The sequence below is a fragment of the Neoarius graeffei genome, chromosome 25 (genome assembly GCF_027579695.1).
Source record: "Neoarius graeffei isolate fNeoGra1 chromosome 25, fNeoGra1.pri, whole genome shotgun sequence".
In the NCBI taxonomy this organism is placed as follows: domain Eukaryota; kingdom Metazoa; phylum Chordata; class Actinopteri; order Siluriformes; family Ariidae; genus Neoarius; species Neoarius graeffei.
In genome coordinates, this window is record NC_083593.1 from 48,721,928 (window position 1) to 48,748,721 (window position 26,794).

At 41.6% G+C, this 26,794-nt stretch overlaps 1 protein-coding gene across 1 annotated transcript in view; it reads left to right on the forward strand.

Moving 5' to 3' along the window:
- LOC132873558 (docking protein 3) overlaps nucleotides 1-26,464 on the forward strand; it is a 39,067-nt gene extending 12,603 nt beyond the window's left edge. The window contains exons 4-5 of the mRNA XM_060909247.1: nucleotides 22,782-22,954; nucleotides 23,145-26,464. Of these exons, the coding sequence (XP_060765230.1) occupies nucleotides 22,782-22,954; nucleotides 23,145-24,209 (1,238 nt within the window). The 3' untranslated portion in view covers nucleotides 24,210-26,464. The remainder of the gene's footprint in view (nucleotides 1-22,781; nucleotides 22,955-23,144) is intronic.
- Nucleotides 26,465-26,794: the final 330 nt, after the last annotated feature.

The following is a 26,794-nucleotide window of genomic DNA, read 5'->3' on the forward strand; positions in this document are numbered from 1 at the left end:
GATATCAGCTCATATACTGTGGGTAGAGAAAAACAAAATGGCGGAACGTGTTGTTGAACCAACCGAGGATGAAATAAAAACTCTACTTGAAAATAAACCCCCCAAAAATACAAAATAAAGTAACAAAATACGTAATAAAAGTATTTGATGGTAAGAATGTATCTATTTTATTTTTTCAAGAATTATTATTATTATTATTATTATTATTATTTTCCCCAAATGGCTACTGTTATTTTGCCGGTTTGTTTACATTCTAAGCTGAAATTATTTTGTCGGACGTTTTGTATAAAGTTTTTATCTATCAAATTTGCAAAAATTAAAAATAAAAATGCTCTGTTTCTCAAAATCCAGTGAATGTGGATAGAATAAAGCAGTTATTCCACGAAATCTCATCATACATGGCTTATAGCCAACCCAGTGCTCGGTGGAATAACTGTTAAACATTCACGTTTGTACTGACTTTATTGACAGCTGAAGTACAGATAAACACACGCCCCCATGACACAATACTTTACAAATGTACATGAATTATACAAAGTAATTCCTGTTGTCACTTGTTATAGCAGCTATAAACATACCTTCCCTCACCAGCCTGTATTTTTCTCTCCTGATGTTAATTTGACAATTAATACACAGCTTGTCATATTACCGAGAATCAACAAATTCATCTGTCTTGAATCCTTTATTAAAGGAGAACTGAAGGCAACTTTTTTATTATCAAAATTCTATTTATCTCATTTTATTAAATATCGGAACGCATTTTTGATCGCTATTTTGTCACTGCTATAGCAAGTTATGAGTGTTTGAAATACGCTATGTAATATATCAGTCCATATGTCAAAGCAATGGCCGTAAACGAGATTCGCTGAGACCTGTGCGAGATGTCATAGGATGGAAGTAAAATGTACAGCGGAAATCAAAGTGACCGACGTCTGCCAACGTTGTCAAAAGACAGGCGCGCCCTCTTTCGAATGCTGATGTAATCAAGCCGGAAGTTTTGTTTGTTTAGATAGCAATCAGGAAAGTTTGAAAAAAGTAGGCAGTAATCGTCATTTAAACTCGTATTTGTGCAATACTTCGTTTGGAAAACAGTTTTCAAAATGGCGGCACTGACACCTGGCTGACACTTCACGTTTCGAAGTCTCGCACAAGTCTCGTGAAGATCACGTGGATAAGCGACGCCTGCCGTGGACCAAACGAACTAAATTCAACATGGCTAAAAACCGAATAGGCTGATAAGTATAATATTTAATTGCAATTAGTTGCCAATACGAGTCACGATATAAGGTTACTAAAACCGAAAACTGTAACTGAATAACATGTTAATTAAGAAATAAAGCAAGTTTAAAAATGACTTCAGTTCTCCTTTAAGTTACGGCTTTACCTCCAACTGTTATGATGCGCTAACACTGGAGACTCCTTCCAAAAATAATAAACATCTCCTTACATTAAACTGAACCATATTAACAATTACAATCTGTTTACATGCATAGGCGCATTTGTCATACAAGTTGCTGGGTAGGTTATATATGATTCTCCCTGCAGCTGAAACTATTCTCAGAGCTATTACTCCCCATCCCCCCCCATTATCTCTAGCCGCTTGCGGCCAATCAGATTTGAGAATTTATTAGTGCTTATTGAATATAAAGAGATCTTAGTGTTGCAGTGAATATTGCTCTGATACACTCCTTAGCCTAATACTAGGATTGGTGAACTTGTGTTTACGTGTGTGTCATCGTTTTCACTTCCAGGCTTGAGATGTTGGAGCGCAGGTGGCCGAGCTTTATTCCATTAAAACTGGGTAGTGTGGTTTCCTTGTTCTTAGGTGTTTGTGTCTGGTGTGTATCTCACATCAAATAGAAAAATAGATTTGACTTTCCCTTCCTTATAGGGTCAACACACTCTATGTCATGAGGACTTAGTCTCTGGATGTGCTGAGGCATTCAAGCTTACGTATGATGAGTGAATTAAAATTGAACCAGTTCCTTATCATTCCTGCAAGAATGGAAACAAAGACGTGTTGTGTTTGTTTGAGCCCATGTTTACATTAGACCGTATCAGCGGATCATCAGATTAACGTTTTTAAAACGATTTGCGTGCACACAGCAACACCAATACACGATTTGCGTGCACACAGCAACACCAATACACGGATACGCTCGGCTCCGCAGGCATCCTGCGCTCCAAATCACTCCGCCCTGAACAGCGAGTGCCCTCTGGAGGGTGCGCGCTCCGGCCCTGCGCAGCTCACAGAGCGCGCGAGTGAAGCGCACAAGCTGTGATTCGGGACTGAGCCGCTGTGTGTGTGATCCCAGCGCATACCACTTACCACTTGCAAGTGGAAGGATGGCAAGCCTAAAGACAATCATAACTACACAATGGGCAGTATTTGCATCAGTATTTTCATACTTTTATACTCTTTAATGAAAGGTGATACAAGGCGGAAGTCCGCGCCGTTTTTCAGCAGTCGCGTCACATGACCAACGCCAGCGAATCAGGAAGGTGGATGTCACAGTGACGTTGTCCAATGACGACGCCAGCTAGAGCTCAGCACAGCGTATCCGCGTATCTCAATGTTTACACAGCACCGGAGCTGACACGATCTGGATTGAATACGTGGACCCTGGCGGATTCCCGTTTCCCGGCATTTCCAGGCAGTTTAATGTAAACGGACAGTGCATCCGTGAAGAAAACGAGACAGATACGGTCTAATGTAAACTTGGCCTGAAATGGGCTCTTTATGCGCTGGAGCGTGGGAAACCGTGTGAGGGGAAGTGAAGCTGATTTGTGGGTAAGACAGCTACACGTTAAGGAGACAGACAGACACGGAATGACAGATTGATGCACCATGAAAAAGAGGAAGCACTAAAAAGAAGTTGGGAAACTCAGTGAAATGTAATGTCCAAATAATAGACCACAAACAGAATTATGGTGGCTCCATGGTAGCGTTGGTGCCTCACAGCTCCAGGGTTTGATTTCGATCATGGGTAATTGTCTGTATGGTGTTTCACATGTTCTCTGATTTCCTCCTGTGAACTGGCTGTGCGAAATTTCTCTGTTGTGTACGAGCGTGTTAAAGTTTGTGCCCTACGTCCGATCCGCTCGATGTTCGTGGACTTGGCTTCGCATCCACCTTGATCCTGACCAGGATGATGGACTTGCTAATGATAAATGAACAAGACTGTCAATGACAGCGTAGCTCACTCTGGCCCCGTCTAGTCCAGAAGGAACGATCTAAAGTGGGCCAACTTGCGCAAGAAATGTTGCAAGCTATATACACTACATACAAGCTATATATAGAAGCGATATCCACCCTAGGGATACCGACCTATTTGCTAGAAAGATTCCAAAACTGAGGAATTGACTGAGAAGAAACGATTTTTGTTGAACTGCTCATTAAGGCTTAATTAGTCCATAACTTGGCGGCACGGTGGTGTAGTGGTTAGCGCTGTCGCCTCACAGCAAGAAGGTCCTGGGTTCGAGCCCCGGGGCCGGCGAGGGCCTTTCTGTGCGGAGTTTGCATGTTCTCCCCGTGTCCACGTGGGTTTCCTCCGGGTGCTCCGGTTTCCCCCACAGTCCAAAGACATGCAGGTTAGGTTAACTGGTGACTCTAAATTGACCGTAGGTGTGAATGTGAGTGTGAATGGTTGTCTGTGTCTATGTGTCAGCCCTGTGATGACCTGGCGACTTGTCCAGGGTGTACCCCACCTTTCGCCCGTAGTCAGCTGGGATAGGTTCCAGCTTGCCTGCGACCCTGTAGAAGGATAAAGCGGCTAGAGATAATGAGATGAGATGAGTCCATAACTTCATTAATAACTCTATTTAAGCAAATCTAGGTAGAAGTCATATGGACCCTAGGTACCCCTACCTTCATGCCAGAAAGAATCAAAATCAGTGAAGAATTGAGGGAGAAGAAGCGATTTGTGTAGAAACTGCTCATTCGGGCTTACAGTAATTACTCCATATCTTCATTATTAATTGCAATTATGCAAATTTGGGTAGAAGCTACAGTATATGCACCCCAGGCAGACCTACCTTCCTGCCAAGAAGAATAAAAATCTGTGAAGAATTGAGAGAGAAGAAGCGATTTTCATGAAATGTGGACGACGTCAGACGGACGCCGGACAACACATGATGGCTTAAGCTCATTGCCTATCGGCCAGATAAGCTCATAAACCATAACATTTCAGAAAGGAAGCATCAAAGGAAGCTGGATCCTTTTTGCTTTATATAGCAAAGAGGACTGAAGCATCAGTGCTCATCTCAGATATAAAAATAGGAGCAAAATTTGTGACAGGTGATAGAGGTATTTGCTTGGCATGCTTGCAACTAGTTTTGGCGAGTTTCAGTTAAATCCTTGAACCTTATCTTTGCTCGCACATCTGCGCTCTGTTTTGCATAAGGCTATACTGTTCAGTAATTTTCCATCACCTGTTGAAACTACCCTCCCACACTCAGCCAATTCTGCTTCCTGAAATTACATTTTCCAATCATATCACTACACCACACTCTTGACTGAGGACATATATTCAGTACTCAGTACTTTTGTTTGTCCTTCAACAAACTGAGAAACAGCTGAGAGGCGGCAGAGGGCTTATATTTCTAGATCACTCATACTTTATCGATTCAACCTTCTTCAGTCCAGACAAATGAAAAGCTATCAACTGACATTTAAATTGGATTGTTATTCCTTTGGAGGATGTGATGCACCGTACTGTGCAAAAGTCTTGGCACCCTATTTTTTTCATACAAACTTTGTTTTATATTTCTATTTTATGACTTCTACATTAGGGCGGCACGGTGGTGTAGTGGTTAGCACGGTCGCCTCACAGCAAGAAGGTTCTGGGTTCGAGCCCAGTGGCCGACGAGGGCCTTTCTGTGCGGAGTTTGCACGTTCTCCCCGTGTCTGTGTGGGTTTCCTCCGGGTGCTCCGGTTTCCCCCACAGTCCAAAGACGTGCAGGTTAGGCTAATTGGTGGCTCTAAATTGAACGTAAGTGCGAATGGTTGTTTGTTTCTATGTGTCAGCCCTGCAGTGACCTGGCATGCAACTTGTCCAGGGTGTACCCTGCCTCTCGTCCATAGTCAGCTGGGATAGGCTCCAGTTTGCCTGCGACCCTGTACAGGATAAGCAGTTACAGATAATGGATGAATGGATGGACTTCTATATTATCGCGTCAGTACAAAGACATTTTGTTCGGGCTCCAGCACAAAATTAAATGTTACAGGAAAAAAAATTGTATCTGAGCAGCATATTACATAAGAGAGCACTTTTCAGATTGAAAAAGAAAACATAATGAAGGCTACTGGGTTTTGGTGCAAAATTAAGAAGCGAGTGTGACAGTCAGAGTGTCCAGAAGAACTGTGGCTGGTTCTGGAAGATGCTCAGTAAAACCTACAGCTCATTTCCGCATAAAACTGCACTCATTGGACCCGAGACTACTATTTTTTTTTTTTAAAGCAAAGGTTCGTCTCACACCAAATATTGACTTTGTTTCATTTATTATGGCTTACTGATTACTGTTTATAGTATTTTTTTATGTTGAAACATTTCATTTCATTAGCTTTAAGCCATTTTTTGGTCTACAGCATTTCTTTACATGTGCCTAAGACTTTTGCACAGTACTGTACTTTGCTGTGGTCTTTCGCCTCCATTTACTCCAACCTACTTGGCTCCTATAGTAGACCAGAGGTATTCAATCTGATGTGGCTGCAGGTTCTCATTCCAACCAGACAGGAGCCACACCTGATTCCACCTGTTTGTTCTGTTCATCTTTGCCCTCAGTTGGTTATCAGGTGTGGCTTCTGCTTGGTTGGAATAAAAGCCTGCAGTCACATCAGCCCTTTGTGGATAAGACTGATGACCCCTGCACTATGAAGTCCAGTAGAAAGTGTCTAATGCAATTTGAAACAGAGCCATGATGGAAAAAGTTTGAGTGTCAATGTAAAACACTTTTACTTTTGCAGCAAGGAGGGAAAATAGCATTTCTGCCAACCTTGCTAAGGAAAGTGATTTGAGCCTGTTTATCATTGTACTGTGATGTGCTAATTGGATTCAAACCTGGGTGTCTGTTTTCACTTTGAATATTTATTAAGAAAGTTAATAACAGCTTTGTACACTGTAAAAAAAAAATAGTTGAGAATACTTGAAATTTCAAGGCAACCGTCTGCATTAAGAATTTTATGTTTTGCCAACGATGTGCCCATGATAATCCAAACTATGATAAAACTGTTATCTTTATTAAGAATTCTTAATTAAGTCAATTTTCAATTCCTCATTCTACCAACATAGATTTCTCTTTTTGCTGAACAGTGGCATTCACAGTAGTGCAAAAAGGCAATTGAGGTTATCACAATTTTTTTTTTAGAGCTTTTTTCACCTCTATTTGGATAGGACAGCGTAGAGACAGGAAATGAGCGGGAGAGAGAGAGACAGGAAGGGATCGGGAAATTACCTCGGGTCGGAACCGAACCCGGGTCCCCGGATTTATGGTATGGCGCCTTATCCACCTGAGCCACGACGCCCCCGAGGTTATCACAATTTATCATTAAACTATACATGCCTTTTTTCATTGTTCTACACAATTACAAAACTTCAATATTGAAATAAAGTTTTTAAAACCCACGTCATGGGTATGGCATCGTGGCTCAGGTGGATAAGGCGCCATACCATAAATCGGGGGACCCGGGTTCGATTCCGACCTGAGGTCATTTCCCTGTCCCTCTCTCCTGCTCATTTCCTGTCTCTACACTGTCCTATCCAAATAAAGGTGAAAAAAGCCCCCCAAAAAAGTCTGATAACCTCAATTGCCTTTTTGTACTACTGTGAATGCCACTGTTCAGCAAAAAGAGAAATCTATGTTGGCAGAATGAGGAATTGAAAATTGACTTAATTAAGAATTCTTAATAAAGATAACAGTTTTATCATAGTTTGGATTATCATGGGCACATCGTTGGCAAAACATAAAATTCTTAATGCAGACTGTTGCCTTGAAATTTCAAGTATTCTCAACTATTCTTTTTTTTACAGTGTAGCGCAAATTAATTTCACATCTTAAAGTACCATCCTTAAGTTGTATGTCTTCACAGACTGGTGAGCAGAGTTTACTGTGATAAATAGTGCAAAGTGTACAAATTTTCAAATCAGGTGCTCTCACATATCCAGTGTTCAGTCTGTTTGAATTGGATCCTCTTGCTTGAGGCTCTAAGCTCAAAAAGCTGCCACTGTTGGACCCTTGAGCAAGGCTTTAAACCTTCAGATTGGTGTATCACGTCTGACACTGTGCCCTGATCACAACTTCTGTCCAAACTGGGACGTGCAAAAGAAAAGAATTTGGTGGTTGTACTTCATGTACAGCTGCAACCAGAAGTTTACACACAGTTTAGGAAAAGACACAAACTCTTTTTCCTCCATGTCTGACAGTAAAATTGAGGAAACATTTCTTGTTTTAGGTCAGCGAGGATCTCCAATTATTCATCTCATCTCATTATCTCTAGCCGCTTTATCCTGTTCTACAGGGTCGCAGGCAAGCTGGAGCCTATCCCAGCTGACTATGGGCGAAAGGCGGGGTACACCCTGGACAAGTCGCCAGGTCATCACAGGGCTGACACATAGACACAGACAACCATTCACACTCACATTCACACCTATGGTCAATTTAGAGTCACCAGTTAACCTAACCTGCATGTCTTTGGACTGTGGGGGAAACCGGAGCACCCGGAGGAAACCCACGCAGACACGGGGAGAACATGCGAACTCCACACAGAAAGGCCCTCGTTGGCCACGGGGCTCGAACCTGGACCTTCTTGCTGTGAGGCGACAGCGCTAACCACTACACCACCGTGCCGCCTCCCCAATTATTATTATTATTTTTTGTTTGTAAAATGTCAGTATAATCAGAGAGAGAATTTTTAATTACTTTCATCAAAGTCAGAAGTTTACACACAGTTCGTATTTGGTAGAATTGCCTTTGAACTGTTTAACTTAGATCAAGCTTTTTGTGTCACCTTCCACAAGTTTCTCGTTATTTCTTGCTGGAAGTTTGACCCATTCCTCCTGACAGAACTGGTGGAGTTGAGTCAAATTTGTGGGTTTTCTTGCTCACACATGCCTTTTCAGTGCCACCCACAAATTTTCTACAGGATTGAGGTCAGGGCTTTGTGATGGCCATTCCAATACCTTCACTTTATTGTCCTTAAGCCACTTTGCAACTAATTGAGAGGTATGCTTGGGGTCATTGTCCATTTGGAAGACCCATCCATGCCCAAGCTTTAACTTTTTGGATGATGTCTTGAGATGTTGCTTCAATATATCGACATAATTTTCTTTCCTCATGATGCTGTCTATTTTGTTAAGTGCACCAGCAAAGCAGCCCCCAAGCATGATGCTGCCACCCACATACATCATAGTTGGGATGGTGTTCTGAGGCTTGCAAGCTTCCCCCTTTCTCCTCCAAACATAACGATAATCATTATGACCAAACAGTTCAATTTTTCTTTCATCAGACCACAGGACAGGTGTAGCGAAGTGAAAGAACAGTCACCTTATCCTACCTTGAACCCAGGTCTACAGGATGCCAAACCTGCACCCTGACCACAACAGGTTGGTATGGTGGTCAGAGCACATACTCAACTGGAGTGACAGGCACTCCATCACACTGCCTTCCCCTTCAGGAGGCGCACAGGCGCGCTTCATACACACAGGCGTCCCTCACGCATCCACCAGCCATACTTCTCCCATACCAGGGTGCCCCACACGCTCATGCTTCACCCATCTCTGGGGTCCCTCGTACAGTTCACACCTCCAATAGCCTCATGGCAAGCCATCCCACTTCTGACACCATCTGTAGTGAAGCGAGAGAACAGTTACCTTGTCCTGGTCTACAGGGTGCCAAACCTGCACCTTGACCACAACACCAAAGAGCCAGGCTCGTTGGTATGATAGTCAGAGCACATACTCAACTGTAGTGATGGGCACTCCGCAACAACAGGTCTCCAAAAATTATGATCTTTGTCCCAATGTGCAACTGCAAACTGTAATCTGGCTTTTTATGGTGGTTTTGGAGCAGTGGCTTTCTCCTTTCTGAGTGGCCTTTCAGCTCATGTCGGTACAGAACTCATTTTACTGTGGATAATGATACTCTCTTACCGGTTTCAGCCAGCATCTTTACAAGGTCTTTCACTGTTGTTCTGGGGTTCATTTGCACATTTCGCACCAAAGCACATTCATCTCTGGGACATAGAAGCTGTCTCCTTCCTGAGTGGTACCAGTATGATGGCTGTGTGCTCCCATGGTGTTTATACTTGCATATTATTGTTTGAACAGATGAACGTGGGACCTTCAGGCATCTGGAAATTGGATCCAAGGATGAACCAGACTTGTGAAGATCCACAATTCTTTTCTTGATGTCTTGATTGATTTCTTTTGATTTTCCCATGAGGTCATGCAAAGAGGCCCTTGGGTTTGAAGGTCTCATCTCATCTCATCTCATCTCATCTCATCTCATCTCATCTCATCTCATCTCATCTCATCTCATCTCATCTCATCTCATGATCTCTAGCCGCTTTATCCTTCCTCCATTTAACTCAAATTATCTCAATTAGCCTACCAGAAGCTTCTAATTCCAAAACATCATCATGTGGAATGAGCCAAGCTGTTTAAAGTGTACCAGTACTGGTCATGCTTACAACATTAATTATGCTTTATGTATTACTTATAGACAAAAGACGCACACATTCAGTCAAAATTATTCCGTGAATTACCCGTGGTGGCAGAACCAATGTGGAGCAGCCATTGCCAGTCAGAAGTAATGTACAGTCATTGATTCCGGGTTATCTGGTGCAAGTAAACAAGCAGTGTTCTGTGGGTTGAGATTTGAGGTGAAAGGAGGTGTTAAAGAAGCAAAATATGGCGAGCAACTTTGATGAAATGGGTGTTAATGGTTGTCTATTCGAACCAGAGAGGGAGGAGGCTTGTGAGGACAGTGAGTCATTACATTCTAGTGATTCAGAGGAGGAAACTGCTGCAAGAGATGTGCGTGATAGTAAATCCAAAATGGCTACCACTCAACGGTGTCGATGTGGGCAGTGCTCTGTCATGAGAACTGACATGGAGTCCTACTGTTGTCAAGCACATGAACTCATTGCAGACTGCTTTGACGGCTGCATTACGTCCACCCTGAATCTGCACGAGTATGTCCTTCACAAACCGTCCCTGGAAATGGCCTTCATTGACAGCATGATCCACAGGTACCTCCGGGGACCAGCACCTGAAGGGAAGCTGACGAACAGGCAAGTTCCCAGTCAAGTAACTTCAGAACACGTTGAATAAATATAGATCTAATACTTGTAATAGATCTTTATTTTATGGCACATATCTATTATTTCATGCCATTATGTGCAAGTAGATTTGCAATCGGACAAAACAACGACTGTGCGTCACTACCAGTGCTGGAACAGCCCGTGAAGGAGGCAACATGTTGCTGACCATGCTGGACTAACGGAGCAGTGACTTAAAACTCATGCATACTTGACATGAGCTTATGACGAACATTACATGACGGAACCACTGGCATCATACGTGATCTTTTGAAATAGCTATTAATTAAAAATCACTACAGGTACACTTTAAAGTCACAGTCAACTTAGTGTATGTACATAAACTTCTGACTTTGATGAAAGTAATTCAAAATTCTCTGGAAAATTCTCTCCCTGATTATTTTGACATTTTGCAAACAAAGAAACAAAAAATATTTGGGGATCCTAACTGACCTAAAACATGAAAAGTTTCCTCAATTTTATGGTCAGACATGCCCTGTGTCTGAACTCGCTCCCTACTCACTATTTTGGGCACTATATAGTGAGAATGCCATTTTGTAGTGCTGTCCGAAACCATAGTGAGGATTATTTACACCCTATATAGTGCACTCAAAGTATCCCACAATGCATCACGAAAAGTAGTGTAAAACGATGGTCACTAACCAAAGCAGTATATCCCATCATGCATTGCAGTCGCGCTGAAAGAAATCAAATTAAAAGTCTCAAATTTGATTTCATAAAAGGCAAAGAAGAACGTATGCAGCCTTGATTTAAAAAAGAAAACTGAAAGATGCAGGTACTTTGTATTTATTAATGTGGGAAATACACACGCTCAGTATAATATGTACATATTTATCACAAAAATACATGCATGTATTTATTATTTTGAAAACCCACCAGCCGCCTGATCTGGCACGTTTTAATTGTGTGACAGTAATGACGTAAATACCAGCGTGACAGACTAGTGTCCGAAAGCATTTTTTCACTTTACCAATGAGCTCACTATATAGTCTTCTATATAGTAATTCACTATATAGGGAGTAGGGAGTAGTGAACGAGTGAGTGATTTCGGACATGGGGATGGAGAAAATTTTTTTTGTCTTTTTCTAAACTGTATGTAAACTTCTGGTTGCAACTGTATGGAGGGCGGTACGGTGGTGTAGTGGTGAGCACTGGGAAAAGAAAGAACCAAATATGTGTGTGTATATGTGTGTGTGTGAGAGAGAGACACACACACAGAGAGAGAGAGAGGGAGAGTGAGATGGTCAGGTGTCCACATACTTTTGGTCTTTACATTTGTTAAAAATGAAGCAAGTCGTTCCCTCTGTAACCATTTCCATCATGTTTATTTACTGAACACTCGCTTCTGCTGCCTCATCATGCCTTCATTCTTCATCGATGATAGAGGTACTGTGTTACTTTGTGGTGGCATGACCAAAGAGAATTTCTTTCTCGGACAAAAATTTTCATATATGCAATTTTCTAATTTGTTATGCAAAAAACCCCCAAAACACTGGAATATGCAAAGTAGTCCATGACATCCAGTGACTTTTAGCAACTGTTTGTGCATGTTTTAGTTACTTTTCATTGCGGCTTATGACACAAAAGTTGGTAAATTAAGCACCAAGGCTTCATCTAAGTAAATAGTTCAATTGAGAAAAGAAAAAAGTTGCAATGTATCAATATAGTCGAAACAAAAGACAGATAGAAGTGCCACTTCCTTCCTTGTCGGTTTGAGAGTACATGCTACTCAAGCAGAAAATAGCACGCACAGCCACAGAACAGACTTTATTTAGAGTCAGTTCACTCTCTTACTCATGCACCCAAAACCAGACATCCAACACAAAAGAGCTCTTATGTCAGACGTTTGCTTTGGGTGAGGCTGAAATTTCTCTGACAAAAAAAACAGCAATTACAGCACACATCTCTCACACAGCTATCTTTAATATGCAGAATGACTCGAGTCGATTACTTACACTCTGTTGCTGCAGCTTCTGTCTTAAATAGTCCTGTGGTTTCCTCATAGCGGTCTCATAGCAACACTGTTCTGTATAGTACCGTTGAGGACCTGAGGTCACCGAGAGGTTTCTTAATGATTGATTTGACACTCAGCCCTGATTAACATTTCCTTTTGATGATTACACTCTCAGGCACAACACAACACATCATTAACACTGTGCACATACTTGTGCTTCTGTGTCTTGTCTCGTCTGCTGTACTTTTTGAAGAGACTCTCCCTGCATTACTTTCTAAACTAAAAAAAGCATGGAATTGATAAACTGGTCTCCTAACGAAATTGACACAGTTTTCTCGACGAGAAGCCTGGGTTCGGGAGAACCCGTCTGTCCTGCCGGAACATTTGCGGCTGGTTACACGATGGACACGTGGGGGCGGTGGCGGGTCGTGTGCCTAGCGATTCTTTCTGTGGAGGACATTGAAGATATCTACCTATTCAGAACCATGATTACAGGACTTTTGCTGATTAGATTAGGCATTGCCCTGGTATATCGAGGAAATCAGACAATGGTGACAGCTGTTCAAAGCCCCACAAAGCTGCCCGATATGATTGGAGTGGTGGGCAAAGCTGTTGGCACTTGGACTGTGGACATTCAGAACTTTAACCACAAAATGGTTGTTATCTCGGAGCAGCTTTCAGCTTTGCAAGGAATACGTTTTTCGGAGATCAATTTGAATTTGAATAGAATGGACAGAATGGACAGATACGGACGAGCGGTGTGGACGTGCAAAGACTGCGTCTGGAAAGACCAAACAATTTATATCTTATCGACATTCGGCTCCCTGAGACAGCTGCGGCCTTGGTTCAGGCCGTTGCTGAGGCAACATTTCCCCCTGAAGGTCACTGCCAGGAGACACTCTCGTATTCCTTCTCTAACTTTCTGCGGTCGCCATTTTTACCCCCAGTGTGACAAGCGGGTGCGTGACCAGCGCCTTCATGGCTGCAGGAGCGGACGGCTGCTTGCTTGCACTGGATTACCTCCTCCCCACCCCCTCCCCCTGATTCCCCCCCTCAAGTCCCGTGTTTAAAGTGTACTTGTGTTGTTGTGTGCTTATGTGCAAAGGTTTTTTTAAATGTTCCCACACTGTACTCCTGACAGGAGCATAGTGAGGGGGTGTTCTTTTTTTCCTTATCTCTCCTCATGTTGTGTTTCCTTTTTATCTTCATCCCTGTCTTCCTGTCCTGTCTACCCTATGTCAATTGTATGTTGTATATGCACGGACAGGTTGACGGCTAATTCCGCTGGTACATGTGACTAGTGACAATAAAGGGCATCATCATCATCATCATACAAAATACACAGTCCGGTCCAAAAGTCTCAATCTACTACTTCATTTCACTGTGCGTCTTTACTTAGTTGATCGATATTCTTTTAAAATATACACCCACCAGCCATTTTATTAGAAACACTCATCCACCTGCAGCTGCTTTATTTTCTGCAGTTCTCTAATCAGCCGATCCCTCGACAGCAGCACGATGCATCAAATCATACAGATACAAATCAAGAGCTTCAGGTAATGTTCACAATGTTCAAACAATCGAATGGGAAAAATTGTGATCTCACAGTGAAGTGTGACTTTCTTTCACTGTGGCATGGGTGTTGGTTTGAGCCAGATGGACTGGTTTATTTGAGTATTTCAGAAACTGCTGATCTCCTGGGGTTTTCACACACAACAGTCTCTCGAGTTTACACAGAATGGTGCGGAAAACAAAAAAAAAACATTGAATTGAGTGAGTGACAGTTCTGTAGGTGGAACCAAACGCCTTGTTGGTAAGAGAGGTCGAAGGAAAATGGACAGATTTGAGGTGGTTTGAGCTGCCAGGAAGGATAGGATCACTCTTTACAACTGTGGTGAGCAGAAAAGCATCTCAGCATGCAACAGCACAAGACCACATTGGGTTCCACTCCTGCGAAGACCAAGTTCCTATTAAAGTGGCCAGTGAGTGTATATATAACTCTTTCTATCAATCTCATTCATATCATATTAGAATGCATTATAATTCCTAATAAGGAATACATTATACACATTAGACCCAATTATAATTAACCATGAACACTTTATAGCCGTCTTTATAAGCATTATGAAGTAAGTCGAGTTCAGAACACATCACTTCACTAATACAGACGAAATCGAGTCCATCTTTGTATAGCACGTCATTATTAGATTATGAGGAAATCGAGCTGCACTGCAAACAATATCTAAGCATGTGAAAATATCGTGAATATAGGCACATTTATCTAATATTTATAATTATGAGATTATTATAAATCAAATGTAATATTTAATCAGCCTGTCTGTAAATGCTTTAACTCATTTTAAGGTTTAATTTTCTCATGCTTTTTGGAGATATCTTTCCATCTTTCTCTAAATAAATACTTAATAAAAAACCCACTTTAAAATGCTTAAAGCGAGACAGCCTTTCGATTTCATAAAATCGGTGAAATTTAGTTCCCTCTGAAATGTGGTCATTGTGATATATGTTTATTTCTGTAATATCTCACAAAATATCAGGCCATTCTGTGGCTGGGAAGTTATTTAATTTGATAGGATTAAAGCAAATAATGTGCATGAAATCGCTCGCTTTGCACAGTCAAGCAGACAGAGGAAGTCCGTGTGTGTGTGTTGCGCAGGTTTACCTTTGAGCGTGCGCTGACAGTTACGTCATTCTGTCGCTAAACGAACAGCTGATCACACCGAGGTGCTCGCTGAGCGCCGATATTTATTAGTTTGGTCCTGCGTTTCCTTTCCTTCGTCTATAACATAACGTCTTTTCTTCTCGCTTTCTTTCCGTTACTCTAGTTGGTCTTTCACGTTTCATTCGCACACTCACGTCCTCCATTTTTCTCTCCTGTTTCAAATTTGTATCCCACAATGCCTTGCGCGAACGGGGAAAGCCCAGCACGTGATGCATGACATAGTATCTTGAATTGGGTAAAGGTGAAGCAGGAAAATATAGCAGAGAATTTCGGGCCACATGGCCCTAAATTCATTAATTGTTCTGTTAAAAAAAACGAAAAAAAAAATTGGAAGTCTGTGATTCGAATTCAGTAGCTTTCGGTCCACTAAACAAAAATAATTGGGTGTCGGGGAAAATTCTTTTTATGACCTACACTTGAAAAATCTGAAAGGCAGTCTAGCTTTAATATTTTGAACTTAGTAAAAAAGCTGTCAAGAAACAAGTTTAATCCAATTATATTTCATCTTTTTAACTTGTATTGAGATATACTCAATAAATTTGACTCTATTCAAGATGTCTTCACTTGATGTCATTACTTTCAGTGTCAAAAAAAAAAACTTGCCAGTGAACATTATGAACATTGCTATAATCTTTAATGCCTAACAAGGTGTCATAAATGCCATATGAATGCATTATAACATGTTATGAATGCATTTATAGGCAATTTTATATAATTACCTGTGAATAGTGTGAAGATATGAAGTTTATCTTCGAATGGTGAATGTATATTTCACAAGTGAGTAAAGTGAATGAGTGATATATTTTTCAGCACGAGAAGATAAACTTCATACCTTCGTGCCACCGTGTAATGTCCTTCATATTATATGGACACATCCCCCCCCCCCCCCCCCCCCCAAAAAAAAGTAAGTTAATCAAAAGAATTTTAATTCTGAACTGGCTCGCCATTTTGACAATGTGTGTCTAGTCAGCGGGAAAACACTGGGAGCGACATCGTCGGAGTGAAATATCAGGAAATGTGTCACTCAGATCCGTGATGTATTTTGTATGAAAAATGCAAGTTTTCAACATGAGAAGATAAACTTCATATCTTCAAGCCAACATGTGATTTTCGTTTTATTATATCGACACATTCACAGACAAAAATTTATCAAAACAATTCATCAATTTCCTCACAAGTGACATAGAGATTTATGTCATGGTTTTGGTTCTCCATGTCCCGGATGGAGCTTGTATGAAAAATACAAGTGGCGTATTTCCCTATATATGTTTATATACCAATGTTGCCAAGTGTTAGTCCCCTTTCTACCTTGTCCATCAATAAAAAGGTGCTTCTACATTGGAACGCTTCTTTTTTTATGGGTCATGGATCAGGCATAGCAGCATGAGAGATTTAAACATCTCAATATCACAGCAAAGTTCAGTCCACAACAATCCACAGACCAGACCTGAGAAAATCAACAGCCATCAGCACCTGTGGTCTTACCACTATTTGTGTGGAAGTATGGTGAAAACCTATCGGATGTCACAGTCATTGAAAAAAAAAGAAGACAAAAATCAGGTTTTGACCAAAATTTAATTTGGTTAAAAGTTTGTGGACACCTCACCATTAAGGCCAATTTATGCTGACAACGCAGTCCTCGCAGATAGCGTCGCAGATAGCGTCTGCATAGCCCCCCCCACCTTCGCAGACGCTCTGCGTGCACCTCCCAAAAATTGTGACCACCGCAGAAGCCTCGCAGACAGCGTCGCAGACAAGAAGGCTCTGATTGGTCCACTCTACATCCGCTGTACACGCACTTCCGCTTCCCTACTTTCCCGGTTTGGTTTGTTTTCACTACCGCCATTTTTAAAAACATGAGCGAAGATGGAGCAGCACAAAGAGCGGTTGATCGAGGAAGTGAGGAAGTACGTACATCTATACGACTCCAGTTCTAGTCATTATAAGTAACCGGAGGATAAACACTCCACTAACCACACCCACCAACTACTCCTAGCGATTTCGCGACTTCGCGCCCCCTTGCATTGTGGCGGTGAATAACATCGCGCACGCCTATTACTCCCCGCTCAACGATAAATTACAACTGTCTGCGAAAAGCTATCTGTGAAAGCCTTGTTGCAAGAGCATGCAGAGGCCCTTACACTCGTATGTGTTTTTTGAACATCCCATTCCAGATGTAGTCCCTCTTTCCTGCTATAATAATCCAATTTTAGATTATAGAGCATGGCTGTAGGGATTTGTGTTCATTCAGCTCCAAGAGCATTAGTGAGGTGGCCTGGGGTGCAGTCAGCATTCCAGTTCATCTCAAAGGTGTTCAGTATGGTTGAGGTCAGGGTTCTGTTCAGGACACTCAAGTCCTTCCATCTTCATCAACCTTGGCAAACCATGTCTTCATGGAGCTTGCTTTGTGCACAGGTGCATTGTCGTGTCGGAACAGGTTTGAGCTTCTTAGTTTAAGTGAAGGGAGATCTTAATGCTCCAGCATCCAAGAAGACATTCTATACAATTGTGTGCTTCTAACGTTGTGGCAACAGTTTGGGGAAGAACCACATACAGTATGGGAATGAGAGTCAGGTGACCACAAACTTTTGGCTGTATTGTCAGTTTGTTCTCTTTTTACTAAAAAGAGACAGAACTTTTCTTGTGATTGAAGGACATGCAAAAGAGGAACATACTTCAGTTCAGGAAAACCTTTCATTTGTGCAACTATATTAAGCAGAAGATGTCAAAATGACACAGTGTGAAGGGTTTCCCAGGTTGCCACATATTTTAGCCTCATTAGAATGAATGAGACAGATTAAGTCTCTAAAGATATGTAGTTTAGTTATAGATGCAATATACATGGAACTGATATACAGATATTGTTCGCTTAGCTGTATAGGCCAGAATATTCACTCCTGTGCGTATGCAGTATGTATTTTCTTATGGGAAAATAAACACTATGACATAACATTTTTGGGAGTAAAATATAGTCACCAGATTGATTTTTTTTTTTAATGAGACCATCAATGACGGCGTAGCTCACTCCGGCCTCATCTAGTCCAGAAGGAATGATCTAAAGTGGGCCACCTTGCGCAATAAATGCTGCAAGCTATATACACTATACCGTATACAAGCTATATATAGAAGCGATATACACACTAGGAATACCGACCTATTTGCCAGAAAGAATACAAAATGGCGAGGAATTGACTGAGGTGGGGTTTACATTAGACCGTATCAGCGGATCACCAGATTAACGTTTTTAAAAACGATTAGCGTGCACACAGCAACGCCAATACACGATTCGCGTGCACACAGCAACGCCAATACACAGATACGCTAATCACATGACGACACGTAAGTTGAAATGTGTCAGTGCGGCTCATCGCTTCCTCCTCAGCGGCTGCGCTCCAAATCACTCCGCCCTGAACAGCGAGTGCCCTCTGGAGGGTGCGCACTCCGGCCCTGCGCAGCTCGCAGAGCGCGCGAGTGTAGTGCACGAGCAGTGATTCGGGACTGAGCCGCTGTGCGCAAGTCACTTACCACTTGCAAGTGGAAGGATGGCAAGCCTAAAGACAATCATAACTACACAATGGGCAGTATTTGCATCAGTATTTGCAGTATTTTCATACTTTTATACTCTTTAATGAAAGGTGATACAAGGCGGAAGTCCGCGCCGTTTTTCAGCAGTCGCGTCACATGACCAACGCCAGCGAATCAGGAAGGTGGATGTCACAGTGACGTTGTCCAATGACGACGCCAGCTAGAGCTCAGCACAGCGTATCCGCGTATTCTCAATGTTTACACAGCACCGGAGCTGACACGATCTGGATTGAATACGTGGACCCTGGCGGATTCCCGTTTCCCGGCTTTTCCAGGCGTTTTAATGTAAATGGACAGTGCATCCGCGAAGAAAACGAGACAGATACGGTCTAATGTAAACTTGGCCTGAGAAGAAGTGATTTTTGTTGCTCATTAAGGCTGAATTAGTCCATAACTTCATTAATAATTGTAATTAAGCAAATCTGGGTAGAAGTTTTATGCACCCTAGGTCCCCATACCTTCATGCCAGAAAGAATCAAAATTGGTGAAGAATTGAAGGAGAAGAAGCAATTTGTGTGGAAACTACTCGTCAGGGCTTAATTACTTCATATCTTGATTATTAATTGCAATTATGCAAATTTGAGTAGAAGCTATAGACCCCTTTCACTGACGTCACCCGAAACCGGAAGTAAACAGACCCTGCGCTATTTTGGAAGACCGTGATTAGGGGGAAATAACGGCAGCGGTATGTGAACCCACGAGAATAAAGTGGAGTGGCAAACGACTTAAACAAACAAATCTGAGCTGTTTTATTTATGATTTATTGGCCCAACAGTAGACTTGAAAGAAACCTGTGTGAGACTTGGCAAAAAACTGTGGATATAATGGATAAGTCTGTGCATGATCTGCGGACACTTTGAGGTAAGCAAACGCAAGAAATTCAGATTTAAAACATGCTAAAGTGGCCCCAAGTTGATAACTGTATGAGGAGCAAGCCTCCCAGACTTCTACAATTTAATAATAATAATAATTTAGGATGTTTTGGGGCTTGCTCGCTGCTGCCAGGTTGGTTGTTGAGTAGCCTGACTGTTTTTTTTTCTTGCGTGTGGTATCATTGTTGACGCGAGGTTGTTTTTTGAACATGTCAATGCGGACACGATTTCCCCTGATGAGTCATGACTTCAGACGAGATGCGTGTGTGGAGGTGTGGAGTCCGCGTGATATGTGCGTAAGATAGGCTTCTCATGTGTTTGGAGATCCGCGCTCTGAGACAAGTGCAAGCACCCCCCCCCAGGGAGAAAAAGGGACCCCCCGAAAATATCGGCATAGTTCGAACACTGAGTGTAGGCACTGGGTGTAAACAACAAATAGTTTACAATGTCTGGGTAGCAAACAGATGGCGGAATTGGTGTCAGGTCCTCCTTATGTTTCCATTCTCCCTTGCCGCGAGTCTTATCATATGGGTCAAACCCATCAATCACAGCCAGTTTCTCCACATACCGTGCCCTTTCTGCAGCTGGTAATGTACTCACATAACCCGAATTATCATCCATCGTGTCACTTTACTCTCACTCGTACTTTGTTTTATATTGTGAGTGCATGTACTTGGTCTTCCAATATGGCGCCTAACAAAATCTCGCGGCGCGGTGACGTCATGTGAAAGGGGTCTATATGCACCCCAGGCAGACCTACCTTCCTACCAAAAAGAATAAAAATCAGTGAAGAACTGAAAGAGAAGAAGCAATTTTCATGAAATATGAATGACACTGGACAGACGCCGGACAACACATGATGGCATAAACTCATCACTTGTCGGCCGGATGAGCTAATATCATTACTAAAATCTAGTAATTTGAGAGTGTTTTGTTGTCTGTACTGTCAGCAAAATGGCCTCTTCCTGTGAAAATAGCTGTGTTTTTTTTTTGGACATACTTTGCCACTCTGGTGATAGCTAAAAATTCAGACTACATGAAACTTCAATTATCGTTTCAGTGAAAATGTCTGAAAATTTCTTCATAATAAGAAGTCTTTACGACTTCTCAACGAACACAATATACTGAAATCAGGAACACTCATTGGAATACTCCTGCTTCAATACCGTCATAAATAATTTAACATTTACAAAATATCACAGAATAAAAGTGTATTAGTGTTGGAGAACAGATAAACATCTTTTAGCAGTGTGTTCCTGTCTCAATATGTGATGTCAGTGGAAGTAAATAAATATGCATTTTAAAGCCAGGGAGCTTCTGATGTTGACAGCTGCACAATGTGGAAAGCTCAAAGCCATTAGCGTCAAAATGTACACACATGATGTGTGTGTGTAAAGTGTGTTTGACAACAGTTTTGCTGTAATCAAAGACATCATCAAAGTAAAGCTGTCATATAATGGACACAGGGAAAAGAAAAACCTGTTCCTGAGCATCAGAGGATGAAATTAAAGAGCTTTGCAAAAGGATGAGAAAAATGCTTCCACTGAAAGAGCGGGAACCTGATTGAAGTGAAATCTTTTGCAGAGCAGTCGAGTCTCTCTCTCTCTCTGTCTCTCTTTGGGTGCACAAGATTGTGGGCAAAAAGCAAGACAGGTGCAGACTCTGCCTCAGCCTGATTATCTTTTCAGCTGTGTTTGGCACAAGGGTTGTGTATAACGGCTTGTCCAGATCTGCTGTCTGCAGGAACAACAGCATGTGGATTTCATTCAGAATGACACAGGACAGGACAAGACAGGAAACAGAAAGGAAAGGAAAGGAAACAGGAACAGAAAGGAAAGGAAACAGGAAAGGAAACACAACGGAAAGGAAACAGGAAAGGAAAGGAAACATAACTGAAAGGAAACAGGAAAGGAAACATAACTGAAAGGAAACAGGAAAGGAAACAGGAAAGGAAACATAACGGAAAGGAAAGGAAACAGGAAAGGAAAGGAAACATAATGGAAAGGAAACAGGAAAGGAAAGGAAAGAGGAAAGAAAAGTAAAGAGGAAAGGAAACAGGAAAGGAAAGAAAGGAGAGGAAAGGAAATGAAACAAGAAAGGGAAGGGAAGTAAAGAGGAAAGTAAACAGGAAAGGAAAGGAAACAGGAAAGGGAAGGGAAGTAAAGAGGAAATGAAACAGGAAAAGAAAGGAAATAAAGAAAGGAGAGGAAAGGAAAGGAAACAGGAAAGGGAAGGAAAATAAAGAGGAAAGGAAACAGGAAAAGAAAGGAAATAGGAACAGAAAGAAAGGAGAGGAAAGGAAAGGAAACAGGAAAGGAAGGAAAGTAAAGAGGAAAGGAAACAGGAAACGAAAGGAAATAGGAACAGAAAGAAAGGAGAGGAAAGGGAAGGAAAAGAAAGGAAAGGAAACGAAAGGAAATAGGAACAGAAAGAAAGGAAAGGGAAGGAAAAGAAAGAGGAAAGGAAACAGGAAAAGAAAGGAAATAGGAACAGAAAGAAAGGAGAGGAAAGGGAAGGGAAGGAAAGGAAAGAGGAAAGAAAACAGGAAAGGAAAGGAAAGATAACAGAAAGGAAACGAAACAGGAAAGTAAAGAGGAAAGGGAAGAGAAGGAAAGTAAGGAGGAAAGGAAAATAAACAGGAACAGAAAGGAAAGGAAACAGGAAAGGGAAGGAAACAGGAAAAGAAAAAAAAGGGAAGGGAAGGACAAGGCAGGGGAGAATATAAAACAGGAAAATAATGAAAGGAAAGTAATGGAAAGAGCAGATGAATGAAACAGAAAAGGAAAGGGAAGCAAAGGAAACAGGAAAGGAAAAACAGAGAATACATTTTTGCTTGCAGACTTTGGAGCACAAAAGCAGGTCCTTTGTACTCTCTCAAGTGGAGCTTGGACATAAAATTTGGAATGACTTTTTTTTTTTAATTGCACACCCAGAACTTATATTATGAAATTTCATTATAAAAAGCTCACAGGGAGCTTTGCCCTGTGTTCAATTTTGCCTGGCTAGTGCAATTTATAACATTAATTTTAGTAATGTCCTTCCTAATTGTAGAACAGAATTGTGTTAAGTTTTAGAGAGCTAATCTGCTAAGCGCACTCTATTGCCCCACGTCACCACCACTGACATTTTATTTTACCAGCTTGCTAACGTGTATCACTCAACAAGCTAATCTGCTCTGCTAGCAACCACTAGCAATGTGTTGTTAGCTGTCACCAGTATATTTTAATCAGTGTAGTTTGTTTTTAACTGCATGTACAGTGAAAATTAACGTCCTGTTTTCTTGATTTTGTGTAGTGCGGGATTTCCTGGTAATTTCCGTGGCTACGGAGGCGGCGTTACGATGTCAGCTCTTCGGAGAATACATTCTTACACCACAATATGACTCTTTACTCCTAAAGGACCACAAAACGAATGAGGTTCTCCTCACATGGCCGTATCGCTTTGTCAGGAAATTTGGTCAAGACATGGTAAGCTAAAGAATTTCTCTTTCACCTTTAGGTTTTGTTTAGATAAAAATGACAAAGTACTCATTGTTAAATGTGTGTCTCTTTCAGTGTTTTTTTCCCTCCCCCTTTTCTGCATTCTTGTTTGTTTTTTTCTACAGGAAGACATTAGATATTCAGCTAAAAATGCTCTATTTCTGTTCTTGCTCCCCAGCTGTCTTTTAACTTCGAAGCAGGTCGCAGGTGCGAGTCTGGCGAAGGCTACTTTGAATTTGTAACGAGTCATAGCGATCACCTCTTCACAATCATCAGTGCTGCTCTCAAGAATCTTCCAAAAGTGGAACCAAGACCCAAACATCAAGAAACATCTGGAACAAAACCCAAAGAGCAGCAGATGGCCCAGAATTCCCAGCAATCCCAAACACCTCCAACACAGATGAAGCATCCAAAGAAAAAACTGATTACAAGCCTTTCACTGGACTCCAACTTGAGTGATCATCCCAAAGACAGCAAAGTGAAAAGCGTTAACAGCGCTCCTCCTCTCTCAAGTAATGTCCAAGATCCAGTTTACGCCAGGATTAGCAGACCATTACACTCGAAGAGCAACAAGGACTACAAGAACCAACATCTTGGCCCACTTCCTGACTTTGTCACTCTCTCTGAGGACATTTCCAGTGTCCTGGAAGAAAAAGAAGGAGAGGTAGAAGAAGATGATGATGAAGAAGAAGATCAGATGAGCTCAGAGCAATTAGTCATCCATAGTAAATTTCAGGACTCTGATGCTGAAACTATTTATTCAGAAGTGAAAAGTTATGATGATTATGGAGGCAAGAATGAGGCTGTTGACAACATAGAAGACTGTACGTATTTCTGTGAACCTCATTCAGCCAGTCTACCTGTCTGCTCTGACCTCAAAGACTTTCAAGCTGTAGGTTTCAACAAGAACTATAAGAACCTACAGTTTGGTTCACAGTCTAATTTTTTAAAGCCTTCTCAAGACATATCTTGTATGGGTCAAGAAGAGCAGCTGGATATGTCTATGGAGCAATTAGCTATCCACTGGAACCCTGATGTCTATGGAGCTGAAAGCACGTACCCACAAGAAACACATTCTTATGATTACAGGAGCACTGATGAGTCTGTGGACAATGTAGAAGGTCAAGAATATTTCTACCCACCTTGTGCATCTGATACACACTTCAAAAAGGGTCCCTCCAACCTTGAAGACTCTCAAGCTGAGGAATATTCCACCTATGATAATTTACCCAAAAGGCTATAATTTATCTATGATTGTTTTGCGTTGGTCCTTATAAACATTCTATACATTTTTAATGCACATTATAGTATACAGACAAGTGATAAAACCACCCCCACAGCATAGCAGATCCACCGAACCCTCTTAAATATTCAGGTCTGAACTCTTCTGTTGGTCTGTGTGACCATGTACGTTTTCTCTCATCTATTTTTTAAGAGTATGGTTTAAAAAAAAAGTCTCATCAGATGTCACTTCTGCATTTCTGTAGACCAAAGACTGTGGTTTTAACATTTCACTAAAGAACACTGAAGACTAGTTTGCTACAGAGTGCTGTTTATCACCTCAAGAAGTTGGAAATGGCTGCCTCCAGATCCCTGATGATCAAATTAGCATTCAGATTTCTGATGAGCGATTCTTCAGATGAGTGCTTTTCAGCATTGTTTATTGACTTCACAAGCTTCATAACTGGCTACACTGATCATCTACTGATTTTAATGATCGCCTCGAAAGCCATGATCACCACCAGCAGAGGCCTGGTCTATTGATGGTGGTAGAGTGCTACTGATCACATCCAGATCACAGATGATTGACTCTTGATTTGAGACGATGGATTCCAGAGTCTTGGTTATTGCCTGCACAGCCCTGATGTTCATCTCCAAGGCTTTGATGATTGGCAACATGTCCAGATCCTCAATGATGGGCTGGAGTGTTAACGATGGGATTACTGATGATTGCTCCAAAGCTCTGATAATCGGCTCCAAAACTCTGATGGTTGCCTCCAGAACACTGACAAGTCTGTAGGTGCTAAAGAAGGCTCCTAAAGAAGGTTAGGGCCACTGGAGGCCAGGAGTGAACGGTGTTAGCAGCCTAGAGGGTCGTTAGGGTGATCTGTGGGTCATTGGCTTTCTCTGCCATTATGTGAGTCATGACAACCTACAGGATGACTGAGAGGGTCAACGACCCATGTGACCTCAACAACTCTCATTAGGGTTGCTTTTGGTCCACTAGAGGATAAATACCTGAAACTCTCCACTAGTCAGACAGAACTGAAGAAGCTTTTCGGATGAGAGGAGAAACGTCTTCAAGGCTTTCAAGCAAATCCAGTTACACCTATGGACTACGATGACCTGGATGACTGAGAACCTTCACAGACATATGAACATTGACAAGCTTTTCCAGACCACTGCTGAGTGACTGGGTGACATGGCGCTGTCAGCTCACAGGTAGAAGGTTCTGGTTTCGAGCCCAGTGGCCAAAAGAAGCCTTTCTGTGTGGAGTTTGCATGTTCTCCCCATGTCTGCGTGGGTTTCCTCCGGGTGCTTCGGTTTCCCCCACAGTCCAAAGACATGCGATTGTGTTAACTGGCTACTCGAAATCGTCCATTGATCAATCTTGGAGAGGGACAAGCTCCGCCAATTTTAAAATGCCCTAGACACACCAATGATAGACTGTTAAAATGTCATCAGTGGTGCCCCTACGGCCCTTGTCGGTTATGGGACAAAGAAGAAGCTGAATAACTTTGGAATAGAGGACGAATGATTGACTCTAGAACCTTGAGTATCGATTACAGAGTCTTGATAATTACTTAATTACTTCATGAGACCTAATGATGGACTCTAGAGTGCTGATCATAATCAGGTTTCGCTAATGTTCATTTCCAGATCCATAAAGATTGACACCAGAAAACTGATTACAGTGATAATCAGTTCCAGAACACTGAAGATCAGCGGACTCATATATTATGGTTTATCATCAACATTTCTTTTTTTTTTTTTTTACCATTAAGGCATATAACACAACTTTGGTTCATTGTTTCATCTTTATCATATATCAACTCACATACAAGTAAGGGACTTGTTTCAGGTAGTTTGTTAGGTTCCTATGTTCCACAGCTAGTTTAAAGGATGGACAGATCCTTCCAATGCTGATGGTTCTGTTTTGAGAATTAATCAATCCTCATAAAAAAAAAAAAAATCGACAACAGGTAGCATATTTAAGGAGTGATTTTATTAACTTCATTTTATTCTTTTATTTATTTTTTTAAAAATTGTTGCTTAGGATAGGAACTACTTTTCCTTTCCCCTTCTTGCTCCTCTCCCAACAGCTTAAGGAAAGCAGTAGCAGTACACACAGAGAAACAGATTCTGCCAGTTAATCAGTCGCTCAATGGCACAAAGGAAAGGAAGCATTGTTGTTGAACATTCGTGAACCTGTTGATCTAAAGAATAACTCCTGAAAAGGATGCTAATGGAAATAAACGTTTGTTGGACATTCTTGAACCTGATTGAATCTGTGTTTTATAATTGCTGTTATTAAAAAGTAAAACAGTATACAGTAGAGAGGTCTGATCTTTTGTAGTTTTTCCCTTCTAGTGCCAAAGCTTTCAAGTGTAAATTCTGATATCAGGATTGACCAATTTTCACTACAGAAATCGCAAACAGTGTGTCCAAAATCACTCATTACTCACTATATAGTGGATTATATAGTGTGTTTAGACCTGGTACACACTCTCTCTTTCCCTCTCTCTCTATCTATCAAGAGTTTGCCATTTTATAGTGCTGTCCAGTGGCGTGCACGGGGGGGGGGATGGCAGAGGGGGCGGTTGCCCC